General features: G+C 38.9%; 2 protein-coding genes across 3 annotated transcripts; both read left to right on the top strand.

Moving 5' to 3' along the window:
- The first annotated feature begins 1,517 nt into the window (after positions 1–1,517).
- Positions 1,518–14,375, top strand: LOC122646049 (protein POLLEN DEFECTIVE IN GUIDANCE 1-like). Of its 2 annotated transcripts, none has more exons than XM_043839505.1 (11): positions 1,518–2,191; positions 2,948–3,099; positions 4,470–4,573; positions 8,012–8,100; positions 8,271–8,344; positions 8,435–8,585; positions 8,668–8,835; positions 12,422–12,519; positions 12,634–12,756; positions 13,952–14,020; positions 14,118–14,375. In XM_043839505.1, exons 1-11 carry the CDS (start codon positions 1,546–1,548, stop codon positions 14,316–14,318), a joined length of 1,875 nt encoding a protein of 624 aa, XP_043695440.1. In that variant the 5' UTR covers positions 1,518–1,545; the 3' UTR covers positions 14,319–14,375. The 2 variants fall into 2 exon arrangements, with proteins under 2 accessions (XP_043695440.1, XP_043695439.1); XM_043839504.1 differs by having other exon boundaries at positions 2,942–3,099.
- Positions 14,376–20,777: 6,402 nt separating this feature from the next.
- Positions 20,778–21,582, top strand: LOC122645290 (protein RGF1 INDUCIBLE TRANSCRIPTION FACTOR 1-like). Its single transcript, XM_043838610.1, has 3 exons — positions 20,778–21,032; positions 21,117–21,260; positions 21,364–21,582. Exons 1-3 carry the CDS (start codon positions 20,778–20,780, stop codon positions 21,580–21,582), a joined length of 618 nt encoding a protein of 205 aa, XP_043694545.1.
- The last annotated feature ends 1,200 nt before the right edge of the window (positions 21,583–22,782 follow it).

The raw sequence follows: 22,782 nt of genomic DNA, 5'->3' as shown, positions 1-22,782 counted from the left end.
TAGCTCAGTGTCAGTTTCTCTCTCTCTCTCTCGCACGCAGAATCCCACTCTTCTTCTTTGGTGTACCTCCTACTCAAATGAGAATGAATGGTCCACTCAAAAGTGAATGCCTCTTAGTAAACGGACCTACAAATTCAGCTCACAATGCCTCTTGATAAGTAGATTTACAAATGAAAGCTCTAACTAGATTCTACACTCACAAACCCTTAAAGATATTCCAATATGAATCTTAGGTTCTTAAGATTTATGGCCAAAAGACAATTGGAAGTTGACGCAAACACCAAGAAACATGAAGAAACAAAATAGATTAAGCAATGATGACACAGAGATTTAACGTGATTCACACACCAATTTGATGTGCTTCATCCACGGACGAAGTTGAAGAAATTCACTGTATGATGGGGGAAGAAAAAATACAATGGAGATCTCTCAAGAACACCAAAAGCTCGTGGCAATAACTCTTCTTAGAATTTCCAGCAACAAAAAAAAAAAAAAAGGAACTCTTCTTAGAAAACCTAACATGAAAATGCCCAAATCCCACTTCTTTCTCTTGCTTACACGAAAATTGCCAAAATCTCATTCTTCAAATCACTACAAAAAAATGTCGGAACAAAACAAATTTCGAATCTGATGCAAAAGATTCAAGACACACAACAAAAGTAATATTATTTTTTCTCTATACATTTTCTTTTCATTTTTATACAAGATTTTCCCCCTTGTTCAGTTGTTCCAAACACAGCCTTTATTTCTTTTGACATAGCTCCTTACCATACTGTTCTCCCGTTTGGATCGGACTCCTTTACGGCATAGGGTGTGTTGGAACTTGGAAGATGTCTGACGCACCCCTAGAGCTTGACACGTGGCCAAGGTGTTCATCGGATGGTGAGGATGGATGTACACCACCAAATTTCCTTCTCTCCACCGCAAGTGCATCCAGCTCGATGGTACGTATCCATCCTCACCATCCGATGAACACTTTGGCCACATGTTGAGCTCTGGGGTGCGCCAGACATCTTCTACTGCATCCTCGTACAGCTCGATCCTCTCCCGTCTTTGTTTTTGAGTTTGGATCTACCTCTAGGGGATGTAAGACCCACCTCTAGGATGCGGGACCCACTATCCATGGAGGGGTCAGATCTGTCCCCACCCGTCCCCATGTGGGTAGTGGGTAGCTGATCCGGATTCTTGTTTTTCCCCGGCGTGCAGCGTTGTAAATGGTACCAACGTGGAGTAAAGCTATTGGCATGTCGTCTGAAAGATGATGTGGCGCACATGTGGAGCACTTTTGAGCTGCCACCACGTGGAGTGCTTTCGGACTTGCTAGGTCCCACTCTGCTAAAACCAATTTTGTCCAGCAATGCCTTCGATGGTAAGCATAAGCTCTTCCGATTTCCGATTTCCGAATTCCGAGTCCCGATGATCCGTCCCGTCTCTCTTTTACTACACAGATCCAGAAACCCTATGAAATGAATTGTTAAGATTCAAAATTATTTGATTCTCCGGATTCAAAATTTTATTCTTACTGAGCATTTCTATTACAATCCAATGGGATTGAGGTCTGGCGGGAGAAAGCTCTCTTTCGATATTCTCAGCAACAATGGTTTAACCGAAGACGAAATTCTCTTGTACAGATCAAATTCCGATCCACTCCATCATAATGACGGGGATGGAGATCGTATTTCCCCTGGAGATAACCCTAATCGTCAGAAGAAGAAGAAAAAGAGTTCGAAGAAGAAGAAGATTTCGCCTTCCATAGAAGAAGATCCGGTGATCACCGACAAGGCTGTCGATTCGGTTTTTGATAATCAGGAATCTTTTTTCTATGAGAATAGTTCATGTACTAATGGATTGGATTCGAATTTCCAGAGCTGTAGGATCCAAACTGTTATCTATGAGGAGGTGACAGTCAAGGAAGACAATGGCGCGACTGTTCGAACTGTGCATCAGGTTTCAGAGCCTGAATTTCCGATATTGCATGGAGACCGTACTCCATTTCCGGAACTGAGGCAGAGGAATGTGAATGGGGGTGGCGGATGTGAGGAGTCGGTATTGCAGACCGACGAGCCTGACAAGGCAGCGAGCAGTGCAGGATTGAATTCGTCAGCTCAAAAGCCTAACGGAAGTGTTATTACCAAATTAGAAACTGCACAATCGCTGGACTGGAAGCAACTCATGGCAGAAGATCCGAGAGGTGAGTGTATTCCGTTTTCCTAGCAAATTCATAGTTTGACGGTGTTTGTTGCAACATAGTCATCGTTTGTCAAAGTCTCTCGGAATCTTATGAATTGAAATATATTTGTGACGCATCCTACTAACAATCAAGTCAATGTAGTAAGGGACACCCCAAACTCCATTTACCTGCTCGTTGCCACTTTTGTGAAATTAGCGATTTGAGATGTTAAGTTTCGGTTACTGGTTCAAATATTATTAACTTCACAAAGGTTGTAATACCAGGAACCGCATTGTTACTCTATAATCAAATAATAGTCTAAATGGCATTCTAAATTCCATGCTAAGCTCCACTAATTCGCCTATTTTCTGCAACAAATTGTTGTTGTCAATGTTTTTTGCAGTTTTGCACAAAATTCTACAACTTTAATCAGCAAGAGCACTTAGTTCGGTATACTTGTACGGAATACTTCTGATGCATCTGGCATGTGCGTGGGCCTTGCCTTCAATGTGCTAGTACAGAGCACATACATTTGTTGTTTCCGGAAACAAATCTTCCATGATTTTATCATCAAACTGTTATTAATTTGAGGTTGTGTACTTTTCAATTGCATTGACCACAAAAAAAACCTTGGATGAGTAACACATATATGACATTTGCTTGTTGGGTAGGATTTATTGTAGTGACTGTGTCTTGAACTTTTAAGTTATTTCCAATATTTCACTGGGTACTTCTGAGCCATCACCGTACAAGTTGCATTTTTGTGATTGTTACCAGATATCTCTTCTGTGGAAAAGTCACCAGTGAAATATTTCTTGGAAGTAATGCATAGTGGAAATTCTCTACGAAGCACAACAGTTATAGGTAATGAGAAAGAACGGGAGAGAGTCTATGATACTATCTTCCGCTTGCCATGGAGATGTGAACTGGTAATCCTTGTTTATCCTTTGTTATCTTTATTAGATTTCCAGTGAATGTTAAAAATGCAAGTGTTCATTATAGCTCCTAGGCTGCCTTGATATTGTCATTGCAAAGATGGTTCAATTTCCTTGTGTTTGGATAGACTTATGCCTTATTGTTTTAGTTAATGGGACCTGAAAAAGTTCTTACATTGAGGTCAGGGTTACCCAATGTGATCTACCTGAAAGACACCAAATCTATGCTTCTTTTACTAAAAAGAACTGTTGAGTGGTAATAGAGGGTGCCTACTAAAGTTCATGTATACGGAACCAGTCGGAATCAGCCCGGATTCGTCCGGAATTGGTCAGAACCCAAGAAATTGGAGTTGGAAAGAAGCAGCAAAGATTTCCCAAAATCTTTTTATTTTGTGGAGTTTTTTATTCAATAAATTAGGGGATCTTGCTACAAGAGGTAAATCTCATTGATTTTCAGCTATTATATTGACTAAAAGAAGGAAACAATGGCAAAAAGTGAAGATCAAACATGAACAATGGGCGGTTCAAAATAGTATTGCTGGAATAGGGATCGGGCTTGGCCGATTCCAATTCAAATTGGGCAATTCACCTGATCCAATTCCAACTTCTCAAACCATGATGCCTACCATAGTTCTCAAGGCACCAAGGACGGCCAACACGCAGGCCAGGAGCCTTGGTTCCTTTGGTCCTAGATGATGGGACTTGTTGGTCAAAGTGTGCATAAAAAAAGTTCTAGTTTAGGACCTCTCAGTTTAGCTAAGCACTCATTATTTACTAATACCCAACCAACTTATGTTAATATTTAGTCTACCAAGTAGTAATATTAGGTATAAACTGAAGAGGAAACGTCAAATATTCAGCAATCAATAAGTGATCATTCAACATTCATCAAGACGAGCAACAAGTGATCAAGGACTTACTGGTTTTCCAATTACCATGATTTTAGGGTTTAGTTATATTTATTGTTCCAATTTTAACCTCTTAGTTTTATTGTTATTCCAATTGTAATCCCTCTTAAATATATGATAAGCCACAATAGTGTGCACCATAAAAGCATACAACCAAACATGAGTTTTTTCTGTTTTTTAAGCCCAAAGGTCAAAACCTGACCAGGGCAAGGCCTTGGCAACCAATTGTGAGGGCCAAGTTATAGAAAACTAGGCGAGTGCAGGCCTTTCCCATATTGAAGGGTCTTGAGACCTAGGCATGGCCTTGAAAACTACAAGTATGGTGCCTACATTGATTCTTTATTGTGGTTGGGTTGTTATCAAGTTTCTGTTTTTCTTTTGACCTAATTTTTTCTATACTGATATCTTCCGTTATGATATGATGGAGTTCCTCATATATTAACCACTTTGTTGCAGCTTATTAATGTTGGGTTCCTTGTCTGTTTCGACTCATTTCTTTCATTGCTAACGATCATGCCAGCTAGGGTCGTGATGAGTTTCTGGAGGTTTCTCACTACCAGGTGAGATGTCTGCCTTCTAGTAGAAATTAGTTGCTTTCGGTGAACTGTCAGGAAATGAAAGTAAATGTTTTATTTTTTATCTTTTCGTTCTCTTGCTCAAAATGTTTCTGAGACAATATCAGTGCATTAACCAACCAGCAACCCTAGAAAGCAAGAAGGAGAGAAAAACTTAGAGAAGGAGAGAATGCAGCTCACGGATTGGAAGAGGACTGGCTTAACCAAACCGTGGGATCGTCACATGTATTTATAATAAAAACAATACAAAAACCAGGCCCACCTCTACTGACTTTAGTAAACAAGTCAATATACCATCTACTGTCTAAATACCCCTCACAATTGACAATAGAACAAAAACTGAGACGCTTAACACTACCCCCTTCAAGCCAGAGCATAGACATCACGCATGCCCAGCTTGGAACATCCTTGTAGAAAAACATTACGAAATAAAGCTTTGGTAAACAAATCTCTAAGTTGACTGTAAGAGCTGACAAAGGGAGTGGAGATCAACTTCTTCATCACTATGTCCCGAACAAAATAGCAATCAACTTCTATATGCTTCGTCTTCTCATGAAAAATGGGACTATTAGCAATCTAGATGGCCGCCTAATTATCACAGAACATCTCCATCGGTTTGGTGGTTAAATAACCAAGGCTCCTAAACAAAAGACCGAAACCACATCATTCAACTGTAGTATGAGCCAAAGCTTGATACTTTGCTTCAACACTCGAACGGGCCACAGCAGTTTGTTTGTTACTTCTCCCCGTAATAAAATTGCCTCCAAAGAATGTACAATAACTTGTAGTAGACCGTTGATCACCATCCACCCCGGCCCAATCAGCATCAGAATAACAAACAATATTAGTGTGATTATGACAACGATAAATAAGGTGTTTCACTGGTAAGCCCTTAAGATACCTCAATATAGGACAAGTTGTCTTTCAATGAACTTGTTTAGGTGCCTACATGAACTGACTAATCACACCAACAATAAAGGAGATATCAGGATAGGTAACAGTAAGATATATAAGCTTGTCAACAAGTCTTCGATACTGATGTTTGTCTTTCAAACTCCTTGTCATCAGACGCTCCAAGCTTGACATGATGGTCCATAGGGCTATCTATAGGTTTACAGCCTAACATACCTATCTCACATAGAAGATCCAAGAACATACTTTTGTTGAGATAAACTGAATCCTTTCTTATTGCAAACAACCTTAATACCATGAAAATAGCGGAGAGCGCCCATGTCTTTTATCTAAAGTTGTTGTTGTAAGTAAGTCTTAACCTGTGCAATTACAGAAATGTCATTACCAGAAACACTGATGTCATCAACATAAACAACCAGTACAATAACCTTAGTGTCTTGACGTCAAACAAACACTGAGTTACTCAAGGGTAGATCAAGTAGCTGTCAACTTGTTTCTCGCATGAGTTCTGCAATAGCTGCTATTTGTGCATGTATCCTTGTCATCTTCCTCAAAGTTAGATGGTTTCAAGGAGCTTAGAACGTAGAGTTCTGCTGGACTTTTCAATTTGATTCTCATAGAATTGAGTCATGCGAGTAGTAGCTTAACTGACTAATTAAAATCATTATTACTTTTATTCTTAGCTTGCTTGATTAGGTTGTGAAGTCAAGGCTGTGTAGGGACTGTTATTTTATCGATACCAACCGAAACGGTTCATTGATAGAGTTAAATCATGATGTACAGCATGTAGAAATCAAGATTATACAGAAGTATAAAATATACATATCTTTGTGGAACCAGATTTCCATGTAGCCGACCCCATTTAGTTGGGGTAAGGCTATGTTGCTGTTGTTGTTGTTTGTGGAACGAGATTATTTTCCAGCAGAGATCACTGCCAATCGCAAAGCTTCATAATATTTTCATCGGAAGCTAGCACATTTGATTCAGAGAGCCAGGTCACAATGGAACCTGGAGAACATCTCATTCTCCTGGAGACCCAGAGATGCATAGTCCTTAGCAGATGCTCTAGCTCATGAAGGGGTTGGAAGAGATTTTGTCATTTTTGAAAATCCCCAGGGGTGGTTGGAGGAATGCAATTTTGTCATAAGATGTAAAATTTGTTTCCTTGTGTATGTCCCAGGAGGTCCAGATTTCTAGTAGCTATTATACCAATAAATTTTCATTATTCCACAAAAAAAAATATGAGAAAGGGATGGGTATGCTAGCACCCTATGTGTCTATGTCTCTTCCCCACTTTGAAATGACTCCCTTACCCCTCAAAGGGAGGAAGAGAGAGATAGACACATAGGGTGCTAGCATACCCAGCCTTTTCCCAAAAAATATATAGTGAAAACAGCCACCCTGGGGAGCAGCAATCATTCCATACAATAGTCCAGTCACCAATCTTTGATTCCTGCCCACATAGAAGTACCTAAAACAATTAAAGGGGTTAAAGGAAAATCAAGAAGACCTAAACTAAGGGTACTTATAGGTAAGATTGATTCTTTTAAAACAATACTAACAAGAGGGAAGAAAAAGAAAGAATTGTATGAAAAAGAAATAGATTGGAAAAAGAGTAGAAGGAAAAGGATAAGTAGAACTCAGAGGACATGATATGAAATATAAGGAAATACCTAAATGGCTGAATCTCCTCTAGATGGGTGTAGTCTATATTGTCAAGGTATCACCTAGGCGGCACCAAAGCGTTTTCAGGAGGCCTAGGCGATCACTCATCTTTCTTATTGAGGGCATATAAATCCAAAATACGGTAGATTGAAGGGAGGAGAGGATGGATGGGAAAGAAAAGGGAGGAAAACAGGGCAAATGATGGGAAATAGGAAAGAAAAATAAATGGAAGCAGCAGCACTGCCACTACTACCATCGCAACCAACACCATAGCAGCAGCAGCATAAGTCGAAGGAGGAGGAAAAAAGAGAAAAAGCAGCAGCAATAGGCACTGCTGATACTTCTACTTCTACTGCTACCGCAAGGAGGAGGAAAAGGATGGTACTTACCTGTCTTTGCTTGCGGTGTCAAATCGATCTCACTGTTCATTTGGTCATCTGGCGTCAAGGAAGGGAAGGAGGAGAAGGATGGTGCCGTCTCCTTCTTGGCTTGTTTGGCTTTAAAATATTAGAGGATATAAGCCCTCCCCCTAAAGCATATTTACAAATAAAACATCGTAAAACTTAACATCTTACACCAAAATTCCCCTCCTTAGGCAGCATGCTTTAGTTGCCTAGGTGCACTTAGATGGCGCCAAGGCATCCAGCGCCCTGCAACCACCTAGGCCTGCCGAGGTTGCCATGACAACTAAGGGTGTAACAGAAGGGAGAATTTAGGGAAAAGGAGAAAGTAGCTTGCAAAAGAGTGAATATAATTTAACTTTTTCCTTTTAACTACTGTTTCTGTCTTTAGCTTTATCATGAGAACTTGTAATGTTTACTAGATACATGACATTGCTTGTGGCAGGCAGTTCAAGAGGCCATGTGCAGCAGAGCTGTCTGATTTTAGCTGTTTGATTGTCTTGGCCTTTGGAGTCACCCTTTTACAGGAAACAGGTGAGTAAATTGGAATTCCTGGTTCACATTACTAGTATTTCTCCATATCTGTTTTGGTGTTATTTAGGTTGAGCCATTCACCTTGGCCTTTTGTATGCATCAAAGTGTGATGCTTTTATTAATTTGAAATACAAGAACTGATTCTTTACAATTGTTGTTTCTTGCTTCAGATATCAGCTTAATATATCACATGATCCGTGGTCAAGGAGCCGTCAAACTCTACGTGGTATATAATGTGTTAGAGGTGCGAAAACAGATCACAGATTGTCAATCTATGTATACATTGATTGTCTGTTGGAGATTTTTTTAACAGATAATTGTATTATTGTTGTAGATATTTGATAAACTGTGTCAAAATTTTGGTGTGGAGATGCTGCAAACTCTGTTCAGTTCAGCAGAGGGGCTTGCCAATTGTTCATCAGAAAATAGAAGATTTTGGCTATGGAGATTCATCTGGGACCAAACATTGGCTATTGTTACATCTAATATCCTTCTTATAGCATATGATTTATTCTTTATCTATCAACGAACTCTTACATCTCTGTTATTTTCCTTAACTAGTCGTACTTGCCCATTCGTTCATCTTATTGGCTCAGTCAATCACTTTATCCACATGTATTATTGCTCACAACAATGCCCTGCTGGCTTTGCTGGTATCAAATAATTTTGCGGAGATTAAAAGCAATGTTTTCAAACGTTTTAGCAAGGACAACATTCACAGTCTGGTATACCATGGTAAGCTTTTTCTTCCTTCATCTTCTTATTTAGGGGTTGTATTATTTTTTCCTAGAAATGTCCATATTCAATGTACAGTATAAAAATGCCTGAACTGATGTGGATCCTGCTCTAGGTAGCATGATGATGCAGGACATGACTGGGCAAGAGTTGAATGTCTTAAGGGGGCCCACTAACGATAGATATTATTGTGATTTCATAGTTTCGGTTTAATGCGGGCCTGGTCTAATTGTCGACCTGGGTCAGCCATGGTTTTGCTGCCACATAGATTAGGGATTTGGCCATTCTGATATTGAATAGATAGGTTTCTTTGCATGGCCTTGCTTCAATATTTGTGGCACATCTCAACCATATTGCCCACATTGTATTCAACTTTTTAAATTTCTATTTTCAACATTCAACTGTTTTCGAAGTTGTTGCCTTTTTCAACTATTTCTCTCCATGTGACTATTTGTCTGGCTGAAACATGCCACATGAGTAGAAGTTGATGGGGATAGGATATCCAAAAAGTTCCGATGTTAGCTGAACTGTCATATGGCAGAAAACCCATGGCTCATGGAGGGAAGCTATCTGCACAGTCCATGGAGAAAAACCTCCCATGCTAGTTATTTGTGTTGTCTTGGGTAGTTAGCTTATACAAAGGTGAGATTTTGTGGTTGAGTTTTAATGCTATAAATATATTTAAGGAAATTCTGGCTCTGGTTCTGGTTCTCCTCTTATGGATATGGTTTTGGATTAAACTCTGGCACCTTGAATATGCCAAGAGGCTTAGTTTTGCTAATTAGTTAACTCAGTTCAGGCATGGGCCTCAGGCCTGATGGTGTAACTCCTTCAGTTCCAGACTGAACCTGAACAGCCCACCCGAAATATATTTCTTGTGGTATATTTTATTTTTAAGCAGCGACCTGAACCCGCTGAGTATAAATGGGTAGGGGTTGGGCATGCCTACCCACTGCCTGATTAATGAAAGGGTGGTTCAAGTCAGGCATATATGCTGAGGCACTATAGCTTGACATTCCCAACCTGATGGTTTCAGCCCTAGAAGTCTAGAGGATCAGCCACCATAAAAATTGGATATTTTTTAGTAGTCAATAGAAAATTTTATCGGGTGTGTGTGGGAGAGAACTTAAGAAAGGTAAGACAAAGGATATAATTCACAATTAGCATTATTAGGAGTTCTTTTTTTTGTTCAAGCTGGATCTTCTTTCTTTACTTATTTGTATAATCCACTAGGACATGTACCGAGTCCACATCGCCTAGTTTAGTTTTATAATAAATAGAGGGGCTTACCTATCAATTAATTAATTCAAGTATTTTACAACTTCCATCTTCTCTTCTCTCTAAAGTTACTGGTTACAGGGTCCTACGTTTTCTACATGGTATCGAGCTGTTGTAACCAGTGATTGATTCTCTTCTTGGTTTGCAGTTTTGAGAGTCATTTAAAGGTCTCCGTTATGGTGAGCAGCCAATGTTACCGCTGCATATATATATCTGCTGTTTGCGTTTGTTTTGCTCTGCTTTTGAGTCACAAACATAGAATGATTCTTGGAGAAGATGGTTTTCGTTGGTGTTGTTTAAATCGAACCAGTGCTCGATGGTTCATTAGTTCTCGACTATGGCTGCCGCTGCTTCTCGTTTGCTGCCGCTGTTTATTTTTTATTTTGCTTCTACAATGTCTCGAGTAACAGACTTGCGAAGCAAAATAAAAATAAATTTGAAGACCAGCTGCGTCTCGATCCATCTCGATCTACCGTTCTCGTTGGCTGCTTGTCGTTGCAGATGTTCTTGTAGTTTCTATCGCTTTGGCTGATTTTCCCCCTGTTATCGAAACCCTTGAGATCCTGTTTTCACGGTTTGGTGGTTGCTTGAGGAAGACGATGAATGTTTCACAATGGGTTTCCTTTTAGTTACTTTATTCCTAAAGTCTTATTTTATTCCTTTAAGTTTCCTTTCATGCCCTTATCATCTTCTCTTATTTACCTTTGTCCTTATTTTACTCTAAATTCCCTTCATGTCCCCTTACTTCTTTATTTGCCAATTACCCCTTGAAAATTCTGGTTATTTACCAAATTGCCACTCTCCATAGGCATTATTTTACTTGTTGCATCCCATTGCTTTTTGTTTACCAAAAGGCCCTTGCAAAATTCTGGTTATTTATGGAACGGCCATTACTTTTTAATACATTCCCTTTTTGACTACCCAATTGATCCTTGAATAGTCCGGTTTATTACCGTTGCCCTTTGCTTGGATTGTATTTAAAAGTAGATTTTCACCAAATTGCAGCCATGCCATCCTTTTTTCCAACACCGTTCCTTTCAATAATTCTAATTCCCTTCATATCCTATACATTTGGCATATACCCATAACCCCTTTGGAAGTTAATGGTATTTACTCATTTGCCATTTCTTCCTTTTTTTTCATTACCCTTAGCACCTCTTGGAAAATTCTGGAATATTATGTTTTTGCCCCATCTCTTACATCATCTCTCTTATGTCCACGTGTACTACACGTGAGGGGGATTATGTCGACACCTCGAGACATTGTAGAAGCGAGAACTTGCGAGGAACACTTGGTGCAAAACATAGAAGATCGAGTTTTCACCATTGCCAATGGGTATCTACTTTGTTATTGGGTTGAGTTTGCCGTAAGGGGAGATTGAAGTATTGAAGAGTATTGAAGATATTTGGTTGATGCCTATTTGAGGACTTTCATTGGGTTGATACGCTTTTTCCATTTCGATTCGTTTGATTTTTCTTTTTGCTCAGCTTATTTCACTTCAAAATTCTATGTCACTATGACAATCTGAGATTCATCATCGGATAGCTATTGAAGATCGTTGAAAACTGCCTTTTTGGAAGACATTCTAGTCCCGGTTTGCTGATCATGCCTGTCCAAATTTTGAAGATCTATTTTTTCAAGTTCTTGAAGGTTTATTTAGGAGCTGTATTCGTCTTGAAGCTGGATTCTACTACAATTTGGTTTTTCCTTTTTGTTCAAGTTGGGCATTAGTGCCTTGTATGCGCCAACTTGAGGGGAGTGTTAGCATTATTAGGAGTTCTTTTTCTTTAGTTCAAGCTGGATCTTCTTTCTTTACTTATTTGTATAATCCAGCTTGAGGGGAGTGTTGAATATGTACTCCGAGAATCTGTGTGGGTATTCCTGGTCTTTTTGGGGGTAGTTTTATTCTTCTTATATTATTAAGTTTATGTCGGCTAAGTGGGTTTTAGTCCCACATCGCCTAGTTTAGTCTATTTGCAATTTCCCCTCTATAATAAATAGAGGGGCTTACCTATCAATTAATTAATTCAAGTATTTTACAACTTCCATCTTCTCTTCTCTCTAAAGTTACTGGTTACAGGTCCTAGGTTTTCTACAACAACTAGCACAAGTATGAATCCCACCCATGTATACTTGGAAGCAGATTTTCATTGCTAAAATTGGAGTTCTTTCTTAGATATCATGTGGAAATGGTTGCTGGCTAGATGATTCTCTGTATTAACTTTCTATCGAATACATCTCTTGTTTTGGTTCTTGCATTATTGTTTCCCTTTTCTCATTGTCTTGTTATTCCCTTGTTTATGAGCAGACTCAGTGGAGAGATTCCACATTTCAGCATTTCTTTTATTTGTGCTTGCTCAGAATATTCTGGAGGCTGAAGGTCCTTGGTTCGGAACTTTCATTTTTGTAAGTATATCTTAAATTTTCTGGGAACCATATCTTCTACATGGGGAAAAGAAAGGTTTAACCATCAAGTCTCTTAAACTGACCACCTTACATGTTTTATTTTTTACACTGCAGAATGCTCTGCTTGTTTATGTATGTGAAATGATTATCGACATCATTAAGCATTCATTCATTGCAAAATTCAATGAAATAAAGCCCATTGCATTCTCTGAGTTTCTGGAACACCTTTGCAAACAGGTATTGATCTTTCAGTTTTAATATCATCCCCTTTTTGAGTATTTTTCATTCAGAATTATGGTGATTACATGTTCCGTGCATTCTTTAGTCATGATTTTGTTTCTATCACTTGGGGATTATCTTATTGAACATGCAAGATTAAATCTTAATTTGAAGTTTGAACACTATATACAAAGGTTATAGGATAAAGGAACGTTAAAACTTTGCATAATATCCTCAATTTTGGGTTGCATTTGATAATACAGCGTGAAATCTGAGACTTTTTGGCTTTTCTGGTGTGATGACTTAGCATCTAAGAAAATACAACTTGTGATAATGAGTACTTGAACCCAACTCGCCTTACTAGAACAATAACCGGACCTGCCCTGACCAATGAATGGAAAACTGGATAAGAATGAGACTGGTTTGAGGTGGGGCAGGAGATAGCACATTGAAAGTCAATGAGACAAGTAGTAAGAGGAGTAGAGATGTGGGCTGTGAGTACTGAAATCCAATGAGAGAATATAGAGGACCTAACTCCAACTGAAATCTGATTAAGACTTAAAACCCCCTAATTAGGCAACCCAATAAGAGTTTTGGTCTTGCCATCTATAATGCAACTGATGGGTGTTTCCAGACTGGAGCCTCGTAACATGTTGACAAAGACCTCCGAACTGAGGGTTCGGTCAGTAGAGGGGACAACTTTGCCAAAATCAACCAATGAGTTGGATTCAAATTGTGGGTGTATATTGTTCATCTGCCGTACTACTTTATTGGACGAGTCTAACATTGAAGTCACTTGCTTCTGGGTACATTGTTAAATGGAATGCAAGTTATGGTTCAGAAAAATTCTGCACTTACCTAATGGTTAAACCATTTGGTTGGACTAACATTGTGGTTAGTTGGATGCTTAGCTTGGCTGCAGTGATTGGATGTTCTAGATTACTGGTAATTTGCTCCACTTTCAGATCAATTAGATTCCCCTATGTTCTCAATGGCCATTCTGACAAAATACTTGGTGCCCCAAGTTCTTGAATTTGAGACTGGAAACATGGAGAGAGAATTTTTTGGTAATTAACTCAATATGGTAAGCATAAATGGATGTGGAGTGCTTCTGTCCTCAATTGTGTCTTTTCTTTTTTTGTTCTTTGATAATTCCGTATATAATTGTTGTTCCATGTCAATGACAATTTAAGTTTCCTGCTGTTACTCCCAGACTTTAAATATTGAATCTGAGGATGGGAAGAAAAACCTTACTTTTGTCCCCTTGGGACCAGCTTGTGTGGTAAGAACTTATTTAATGATTTTTTTTTTTTTTTTTGTACATTTTAATTTATTGATCAGGTTCAATATCTTCATGACTATGTACTTTGCGGTTTCAGGTTATCCGGGTGCTTACTCCAGTATATGCAGCTCATCTTCCCTATGGTCCCCTCCCATGGAGGCTGCTTTGTATCTTCATCTTGTCAGCCATAACCTACATCATGTTAGCTAGCCTTAAGGTGATGCTTGGCATGGGCCTAAGAAAGCATGCAATTTGGTATCTCAATAGATGCGAGAAGAGAAAACATCACCTTGATTGATTAAGGAAGAGGATGATAAATATGGCTAGGCATACATAGGCTGTGTTTGGTATGCATTCTGAGTTGATAAGAACAATGAAAATTACCATTTCAGAATGCATTCCAAACGTGACTACAACTACTATTCACCAGAAGAACCTGAGAGGTCTGTCAGTGCCAGTAAGGTTCACAACTCTGTCATCTTTGTGGTCTGTACGGTGAACCATCAACAGGCTTGGTGAAGTGAAAGCACATCTGTGGCTAGGACCAGCCGCTGGGTGGTCATGCCATGGAGGTTTCTGACTATGAGGGAAGTTCATATGTATCCTAAGGTTGAATGAAGCTTTTGAGCCAAGCATTAGACACCCACATTGTCAACAATATTACTGTATAAGATAAGGGCAGCAAGCCAGCAAATATGGGATTGAGGAAACTCATTAGTATGTCTTAGTGGTACTGAAACAAAATAGCATGTCTAACTCCTGAAACGCTTTGCATCTCTCAGTTCTCTCTCTCTCTCTCTCTGTATCATATGCTAAAATCAACTCATTATACACTGAAGTTTAGGTAGGAAACCTCAATATCCCCTCCCCAATAGTTTTTGTCTTTATTTTGCTCAAATTTATCCTATAAAGTGATATCAATGCAATTCTTTTCGCTTAAAATACTAGTTTTTATTTCTGTTATCATCTCAAGTTTTTAATCATTCCCATGCATCCAACAACTTGAATGCTAGTAAATAAAAAAGGGAGGGGATTGCTGCCAGAACGCACAGGCCCTCTACTAGCATAGGGGCCAATGAGAATGTGTGTGGGGTTGGTATCCAACAGAGATGAGATTTTTCATTTCAAAGGAAGTGGGGGCGGTCATTCATTTTGCCCTTACTCTTACTGTGTCGTATAAAAAGAAAAGGTTTTAATTATTCAAGTCAATGGTTCAGATTTTTCTTGTTTTTGAAAGATGGGTTGGCAGTGGCATAGAAAATTACATGGGGAGGGTTTGATATATACCCTTCCAGATGTAATTTTAAAACCTATAACTTGGACAGACAAAGGTTTAATACTAGGCCAATATGAAGAGGCCTATAGCTGAGTAAGAATCCATATTACAAACCAAAATTAAGCCTTCTCAAGAAGCAGGTTTTCTAAGAGAGTTTGTTAGAAGACATTCCAACCTCACACACATTGTAGTGTCTGCTGGGCTAAAAAATTCTTGACATCTCATTTATTGATGGATTAAATTTCAGACTATCTATCACGTGTCAATATAATGCTTGGAAATTGATCGAACTGTTCCATTTTGAGCCATTTGAATTCCAATATGTATCCAACTCTTGCACTTTGTGCTTTCAAGTTTCAATGATTCAAATTACCCGTGAGAACAGAAACCTATTTTTTCCTCCTCATCGTGAGTATTTTCTTTCCACTTCGTGAGTGTGTTTTTTTTTTTTTTGGATAGATAAGTCCCAAGGAGATTTGAACTCATGACCTCTTAATTATGAGGTGTTGGTCTTTGCCAATTGAGCTACCCCCTTGGGGTACCGTGAGTGTTTGTTTCTCTCCAATTTGTGAGTGAATCATGTTCAGACAAAGGTGAAGACGAAGACGAGTTTGTAGTAGGGGATGAATTTGTGGACAACACTGTAGTAGCCTAGAATAATGCTCTAATGGTTTCGGCATGGAATGCTCAAGGAGAGATGTAGGTTTCTAAAATGAAGGCGCATACTGATAACTTGGTTTTCAAATATATTGCTATATGGATACAATTTCATGATGTTCCTCATGAGTTACTACCTTTCAATTTAGAGAATAATGCTACACTATTGTATGAGATCTTGTGAGCTTGGGCCTCCAATGCCACTGCAACTCCATCATTGACTTCAACAGCCGGTGCTATGAATACTGGTTGCCAACAAAGTGGCTTAACCGCCAGTGTCGTTACAGTGAATCCTCATGGTTGTTCCCTTCAACTTGTTGTTGCATTAAATGATCATAACTCTATTCAAACGTTTAAACATTTAAATGTTCAACATGCGACCAACGGTTACACATTTGAATGTTCAACATACAGCCAATGGTTACACCACCACATTCTCTGTAACGGTTGCAATGGTTAATAACAACAGCTACCTAGCGTAGTTGGTGAGTTGTGATGCACTTCATGCCCATGCTCACCAAGAGGTCTCGAACCTCCTGGTTGTTACTTCCCTCCCCCCCCCCCTCGGTCTTCCGTTAAAAGAAACGGCTACAATAGTTAATGCTCATCAACCTCCACAATTGACCAGTGGTTACATGCTTTCAATTTTAGTAGCTCCACAATTAGCTAGTAGTTACATATCATCAGTTTCAGCATCTGCTAGCGGGAACAAGTTACCTCAATTTCATCTGTTTCATTCACTTATCATCATGGGGTTCATCAATCTCTATAAGGAATGGTTATACTATACCGTTACAAGTGGCAAGCAGTTTCCTAGTGGCAATGAGCTTCTTCAATCGGTTATGAATCATAATAGCCATCAATTTCTCAACAATCAAGCAACACTAACTGTAATGGGACAGCTGGCCAAGGTATGTTAAATGCTACAATGTTACAAGGACTCTACAAGTAATGCCCCAACAGATATGACCATTACAGCTCATTTGGCATCTAGTTTAGAATCATGTATTTTTGTTTTTATTTCAAGGTAGGAAAACAATCTGGCTGACTCCTTGTCAGGAGGGTCTGATTCTTGACGTGTGGAACTATTTGACCCACTTCCATTCCATGGTTTCTTGAATCCATGTGTACTCCAAGTTCTTATCAATAAAGCTTTGTTTACCCAAAAACAAAATACCCGTGGAAAAAAAATATATGAGCCAAAGTTAATACCGCCTCTAGATTTTTCTTAATCAATTTGGAGCTTGAGCAAGAGCTGGGCACATAACTTTGTTGTTGATCTCTTAATCTGATAATCATAGAAGTCCTATTTACTTGGTTTACCAAGTGATCCTACTGTCTCAAGTCTTCAGAAAATGTAAGATCTAGTCATGAAAATGAGGTGAACCAGACTTGTTCAAGAATTTTATTTTGAATCAGTTTTGGACATTTTGGCCTCATTTGGCATCTACTTTGGAATTATGTATTTAATGAAACTTTGGGCTTGGTTTTTCCATATTGTTTGGGTATGGATTATGAATCTAGCTACCCCAGTTAGATTGCTTAACCTGGGCTTCCAGTGTTTATGGGCTTGGATTTTGATCCATGAAGTAAGCCCATTAAGGTAGAACCATATGATTGAAATGGATATGGAGTCTTAACATGTGTGTTGATTTGGTCATTGTCTATCAAATGAATTTTAATTTTGAATTGCCCATTCGGTAAAAATTATATTGCTATTTTTATTTCCTTAGAATTAAGAATAACTCACTTACGTTGCTTACTACTTCTTTTATTATCAGCTCCAATTCGCGGGCATCTCCAATTCCTCTAATAGGGGGAGTGGACCCCATCTTGGGTAGTATTTTCAGGCAGATGTAGGGTGGTCATTTCCATAGGAATTGGAAGAATTGGAAGGGATAACGATTCAAAGAAATGGCAACAGAAAAAATAGATGTACAAACTTAAACATAGGTCAGATGGATCCATTGAGCGTTACAAAACTAGACTCGTTGCTCAAGCCTTTATTCAAATAAAGGCCTAGACTCTAATTAAACTTTTGTCTCAATTGCCAGACTTGTTACAATGTGTTGTTTCTTAGTTGTTGTAATTGTCTGATTAGCTATTATATCACAGCGCATCGGACGGCTGGAGCTGATCTTTGGGGTGCATGCCAACCTACCCAGCTGTCCAATGCACGCTAGACGCACTAGCGCACTGGAGAGGATTTTCATGCCTTGATTTTCTTCCCTTGTTTTAGATGATTTAAACTTCTCCTTCCCTTTGTCGCTGTATTTACTTTCATATTCCAACTTTTTTTTATAAGTGTTTACATCAACAATCTTTTCCTAATTTAGAATAAGCTTAATTACCAAAATTATCATCTTCACCAATTTTGTAAATATGAAAAACAAGTTTACAAATATCGACATTCTTCTCATAATCAAGTTTTCCTTCATCTATGGTGAAAAGAGAATTTTTTTTAATTCACAGATTGTTGATTGAGATTCTTGTAATAATGCCAAAGGTATTTTGAATTTCATATAACAAAGGGGTAAACGAAAATAATGACACCCCCATCAAGGTCTTAGATAACGGTATTTGTAAAGGTCTTGGATGATATCGGTACGGATATTGATACTAATATGGATCGGCCATATCAGTCCGAATCAGACATTTTTACCCCTCAAAATGTCGATTTCTTGTTTTTTTTTTTTTTTTGGATCATTTTACCCTCTCTTGTATCGATACCGGTTTTGGTATCATATCTATATCATATATCGGCAATACTGATACCTATCGATCGATAGTGTTAACACGATACCAGTAACTTGAACCATGACTCCAATGATTAAATTCTCTTCATCCACAGTGGGGGGAAAAAACCACCTTCTTAAATCTCCATCAAAGAGACATGAAAGGGGTAAGAAAACTACTAATTGATATGCGTAAAAACGGCTCGCCAACGAATAGTCAACATGTGGTAGAGCCAAAGTAGGAAATTTGGTACAGCTATCATGATCTTTCGTTTCTCAGATTCCATACAAGGAAGGAACCATAACGACAACTTTCCTTTTTTCGACTACTCCTAAGAATCAGAATCCACCAACCGCCTCTCCTATAAATAGGAAGGTAAGGTACAAAGTAACATATACAATCGCGATCACAATTAATAACTCTCACAATATGTGCTCTTCTAATTCTCAGCTCATCCTACTGTTGCTCGGAGTTCTGATTTAAGCATCGAAAAATTCTCCTCGAAATCCCTTCCAACCCTCTTTCTTGATCAATTCTTGGTCCATGGTGTGTAGATCTCCTCTCGACATAACGATTCAAATTCCAACGACAACACTAACAATGTAACTTAGATTGCAGATTTGCCCATCTTCTTAGAGGTCTCATGGTGTAAAGGAGTGCCCCATATGTATTGAACATCCATATGGGTGGTCATAAGTTATGATTGTGGTAACAATAGCACTCCTCAAGGGACCAAAAGGCAATAATCATACAAAATAGATGCATTAATGCCTCTAATTTCCCTCCATATGAGGGTCTATCATGCCAAACTTCTCTTTTGCCAATCAATCTGGGTTTATGAGGTTATGAATAGATTACAACTCAACAGATAAAATGACTCTATTAAGACATAAGAGAAAATGACCAAGAAATATTATTTTTCATTTTTTAAGACAAGTCAACACGCGATTAAGTAACATTCTTTTTCGTTTTTATAAATAATATTTTGGAAAAAAGAATGTCACATGGTCATGTACAAAGGGTTGCACGAAATGACCGTCATGCTTTTAGGAATTTCTATTTTTTCATGGGGGCATGGCGATCATTTCGTGCGATACAATGTCAACAGCCACATGCTGCAATTGATCAGATAACAATTTTTTTTCCTAATAATTTTATAGGGATTGAGTTCTTTATCCGATTGTGTAACGTATGCTGGTGCCTTCTACGTCTCTCCTCCTACAATAGGGGGTATATATGTCATTTCATATTACATCTGTTTACACTTTACATTTCTACTGTAGAATGTGAGATACGTGAAGCTGACTCTCCATTCTCCAAGTCCCGTGGATTTCCTGAATTTGGACTTCATGGCGACCAAACAAAAGACTGCACCACGTCCCACGCCCCACGCCAGCAAAAGAAACGGCTACTGGTTTCCGAAAATCCCGTCAGAATGCGCGGGAAAGCACATAACTGGTTCAGGCATACCACGTGTGACAACCCAAAACGCATCACTCATCGTTCCCCTTATCTCAAAAACCCCGATGCTTGTCACTAGAGTTTCCCATCCATTGGGCCCACCCAAAAAATCCAAGATCCGCATCCAACGGTATCTACAGCTCATATGAAAGGATTAGTTGGCCTCATTTCCAACGTCAGATTAATCTCGATTCCACATACACCCACTTTCCCGCCGAGTAGGCCCAGATTCTATATATTAGAATATACAGAGCTAGTGTTCTTCACTCTCGTCTCTGGTCGTCCCAAAATCATGGCCGCCATGACAAAAATTCTCGTTGGATTCTTCAACCCAATTCACAAATCATTCTCTGCTCTTCATCTTTTCGAAGAAATTAGAGAGAAAATCTGATTTAAACCTTGCCAAATGGTGAGATTATCTTCTTATTTATCTGTTCTTTAAGTTTTCTTGTCTTTCTGGTTCTGAATTCCGCTAAAATCTCTATTTTCTTGATTCGTTTTTAGGGTATTTTCAGTTCTTTATAATTTGAAGTTTTAATGAATTTTAAGTTTCAATGGTTATACTGATTCAAATTTTGTTGGAATAAGATTGCCCGAAAAAATCTGAAGAAGAAGAAGCAGATGACGATGAAGAACAAGTTGCCGGAATGGATCGATTCATTTATAACGAGCAAATTCTATGATTCTTGTGTAATTCATCATGAACTCCGCAAAAACGAGATGAATATATTCTGCATCAACTGTAACGAATGTTTCTGCCAGCATTGCATCGCATCTTCTACTCATGAACTTCATGAACAGCTTCAGATCCGCAAATATGTTTATAATAACGTTGTTCGTGTCGATGTCATGCAGAAGTATATGGACATTTCCGGAGTCCAAGTATTAATCTCTATTTTTCTTTCTTCAATCTCTGTTTCATGTTAATTTGCAATTCTTGTGGTTTAATCTTAATTGGTCTTGCAGACATATCTGTCGAATAATGCAAAGGTCATATTTGTGCATCCTCGTCCACAACTCAAAACAGGGACGACACACAGCAGCACAGCTTGTGAAGTATGCTATAGATTCGTACAGGAGGATAACAGATTCTGTTCGATCGCTTGCAAGGTAAAATCTAAATACCCAATTCATAATTTTTCTTTTGGATCGGTTTTTATTGGAAGAATCTAGAAGAGAATTAAAATCTGAATTTTGTTTCTGGATTGTGCAGGTTTCGGAAGTTGCACAGAAGGAAAGGGATAAGAGTCCTAGTCCTCCATTAATACAACTTCCAATTTCAGAAAATGAGGTAGCCATGAAAGAAAATCAAGATGCAGAGTATGTGCCGAAATCGAGTGATCAGCAGCAGATAGAGAGTTCTTCAGCATTGAAGCCTACGAAGCGATCGCACAAGAGAAAAGGAATTTCCCGCAGATCTCCTCTATTCTGATGGTGTTCTCAACCATTAATAATAATTTCTTAGCTATAATATATAATTAAAGAAAAAGAAGAAACAATACAGAAGTCCACCCCCTTCCATGGATTAGTTGCAGTGTGATTTGTGAACTCTACCATGTTCGATCCAGAGAATCCAGATGTAATTTTAGGATTGATTAGAATTATTACATTTTTTAGGTGGAATTTTTTTGTATTAGAAAGATAATGAAATGAAATTATACCTTCTTTTTCATTTGGATTGGTTGTGTTCTAAACTTCTAATCATCTTATGAAGATTGTTTAGATGGGAATGGCTGAATGTGAATTCTTTGGGCCCAGGTTTTACTAGTTAGTTTTCTTTGTTTGATTAGATTGATTGGAGTGAGATACTAAGGTCTCTTAAATCGTCAGTTTTGGTCAGTGGAGATGACAGTTCCAGTTCATCTCTGAAACTGATGAATCACATCTCTGTAACTGAGCTGTGATCATGGCGATGGATGTGGAGGGGCCTTCGTCTTCATCCCTAATAATAGTATTACAATAGCTAATGAGCTAATCTTATTGAGAAAGAGAAGGGGTTGAGAGCCAATCTCTGTTGCAAGGGCCCGGTGCTATATGTATTTATTTATTGACAGGGGCACGCTTGAATCGATGGGTCATTCAATTTAGATTATGTTCAAGTGACAAAACAATAAAGGGGTGGTTTGGATCTTTGCAGGGGAGAGTGTTCCTGTTTTTGGCTTTGGCTACCTGAGAAAATTTAGTACTACATTACACTCTACAGTCATTGTCACTCCCACCTAGACATTTTCACTTTGCTAGAACATCTCAACTAGGGAAAGAAATTAATCCTCTCCAGCACTGCGCCAGCCCCTCCAACGCATCCAATGGGTATTAAATTCCTCTGCAGTATCGGCGGGGTGGCAATGCACATCCGGAGGCACAGCAGAGGCCATGTGTGCCATGTGTGCCACCTGGCCTCTACTGTGCCATCGGATGTGCACCGCCACCCTGCCAGTACTGCAGAAGATTCTGGTCCATCCAACGGTTGGAGGAACTCGGGGTGTGTGCCCAGGTGCCTCTAGCCATTGGATGCACACTGGAGGGGCTAGCACGCTAGAGAGGATTCAGGTCCGTCAATTGGTTGGGCTTTAAGGAGTATTGTTCCCACCAATTAAGGCCATGCTTTGATGTCACACAATTTCGTTAATTT

The sequence above is a fragment of the Telopea speciosissima genome, chromosome 11, assembly GCF_018873765.1.
Source record: "Telopea speciosissima isolate NSW1024214 ecotype Mountain lineage chromosome 11, Tspe_v1, whole genome shotgun sequence".
Classification (NCBI taxonomy): domain Eukaryota; kingdom Viridiplantae; phylum Streptophyta; class Magnoliopsida; order Proteales; family Proteaceae; genus Telopea; species Telopea speciosissima.
Note: the sequence above shows the minus strand (reverse complement) of the source record. Positions and strands in the feature narration are given on the sequence as shown.

Coding starts and splice junctions, on each gene's coding strand:
- LOC122646049 (XM_043839504.1), top strand. CDS start 1,546: ATGGGATTGAGGTCTGGCGGGAGAAAGCTCTCTTTCGATATTCTCAGC. Junction 2,192..2,941: donor CATGGCAGAAGATCCGAGAG/GTGAGTGTATTC, acceptor TTTTGTGATTGT/TACCAGATATCTCTTCTGTG. Junction 12,757..13,951: donor TGGAACACCTTTGCAAACAG/GTATTGATCTTT, acceptor TGTTACTCCCAG/ACTTTAAATATTGAATCTGA.
- LOC122645290 (XM_043838610.1), top strand. CDS start 20,778: ATGAAGAACAAGTTGCCGGAATGGATCGATTCATTTATAACGAGCAAA. Junction 21,033..21,116: donor TGGACATTTCCGGAGTCCAA/GTATTAATCTCT, acceptor TTGGTCTTGCAG/ACATATCTGTCGAATAATGC. Junction 21,261..21,363: donor TCTGTTCGATCGCTTGCAAG/GTAAAATCTAAA, acceptor TGGATTGTGCAG/GTTTCGGAAGTTGCACAGAA.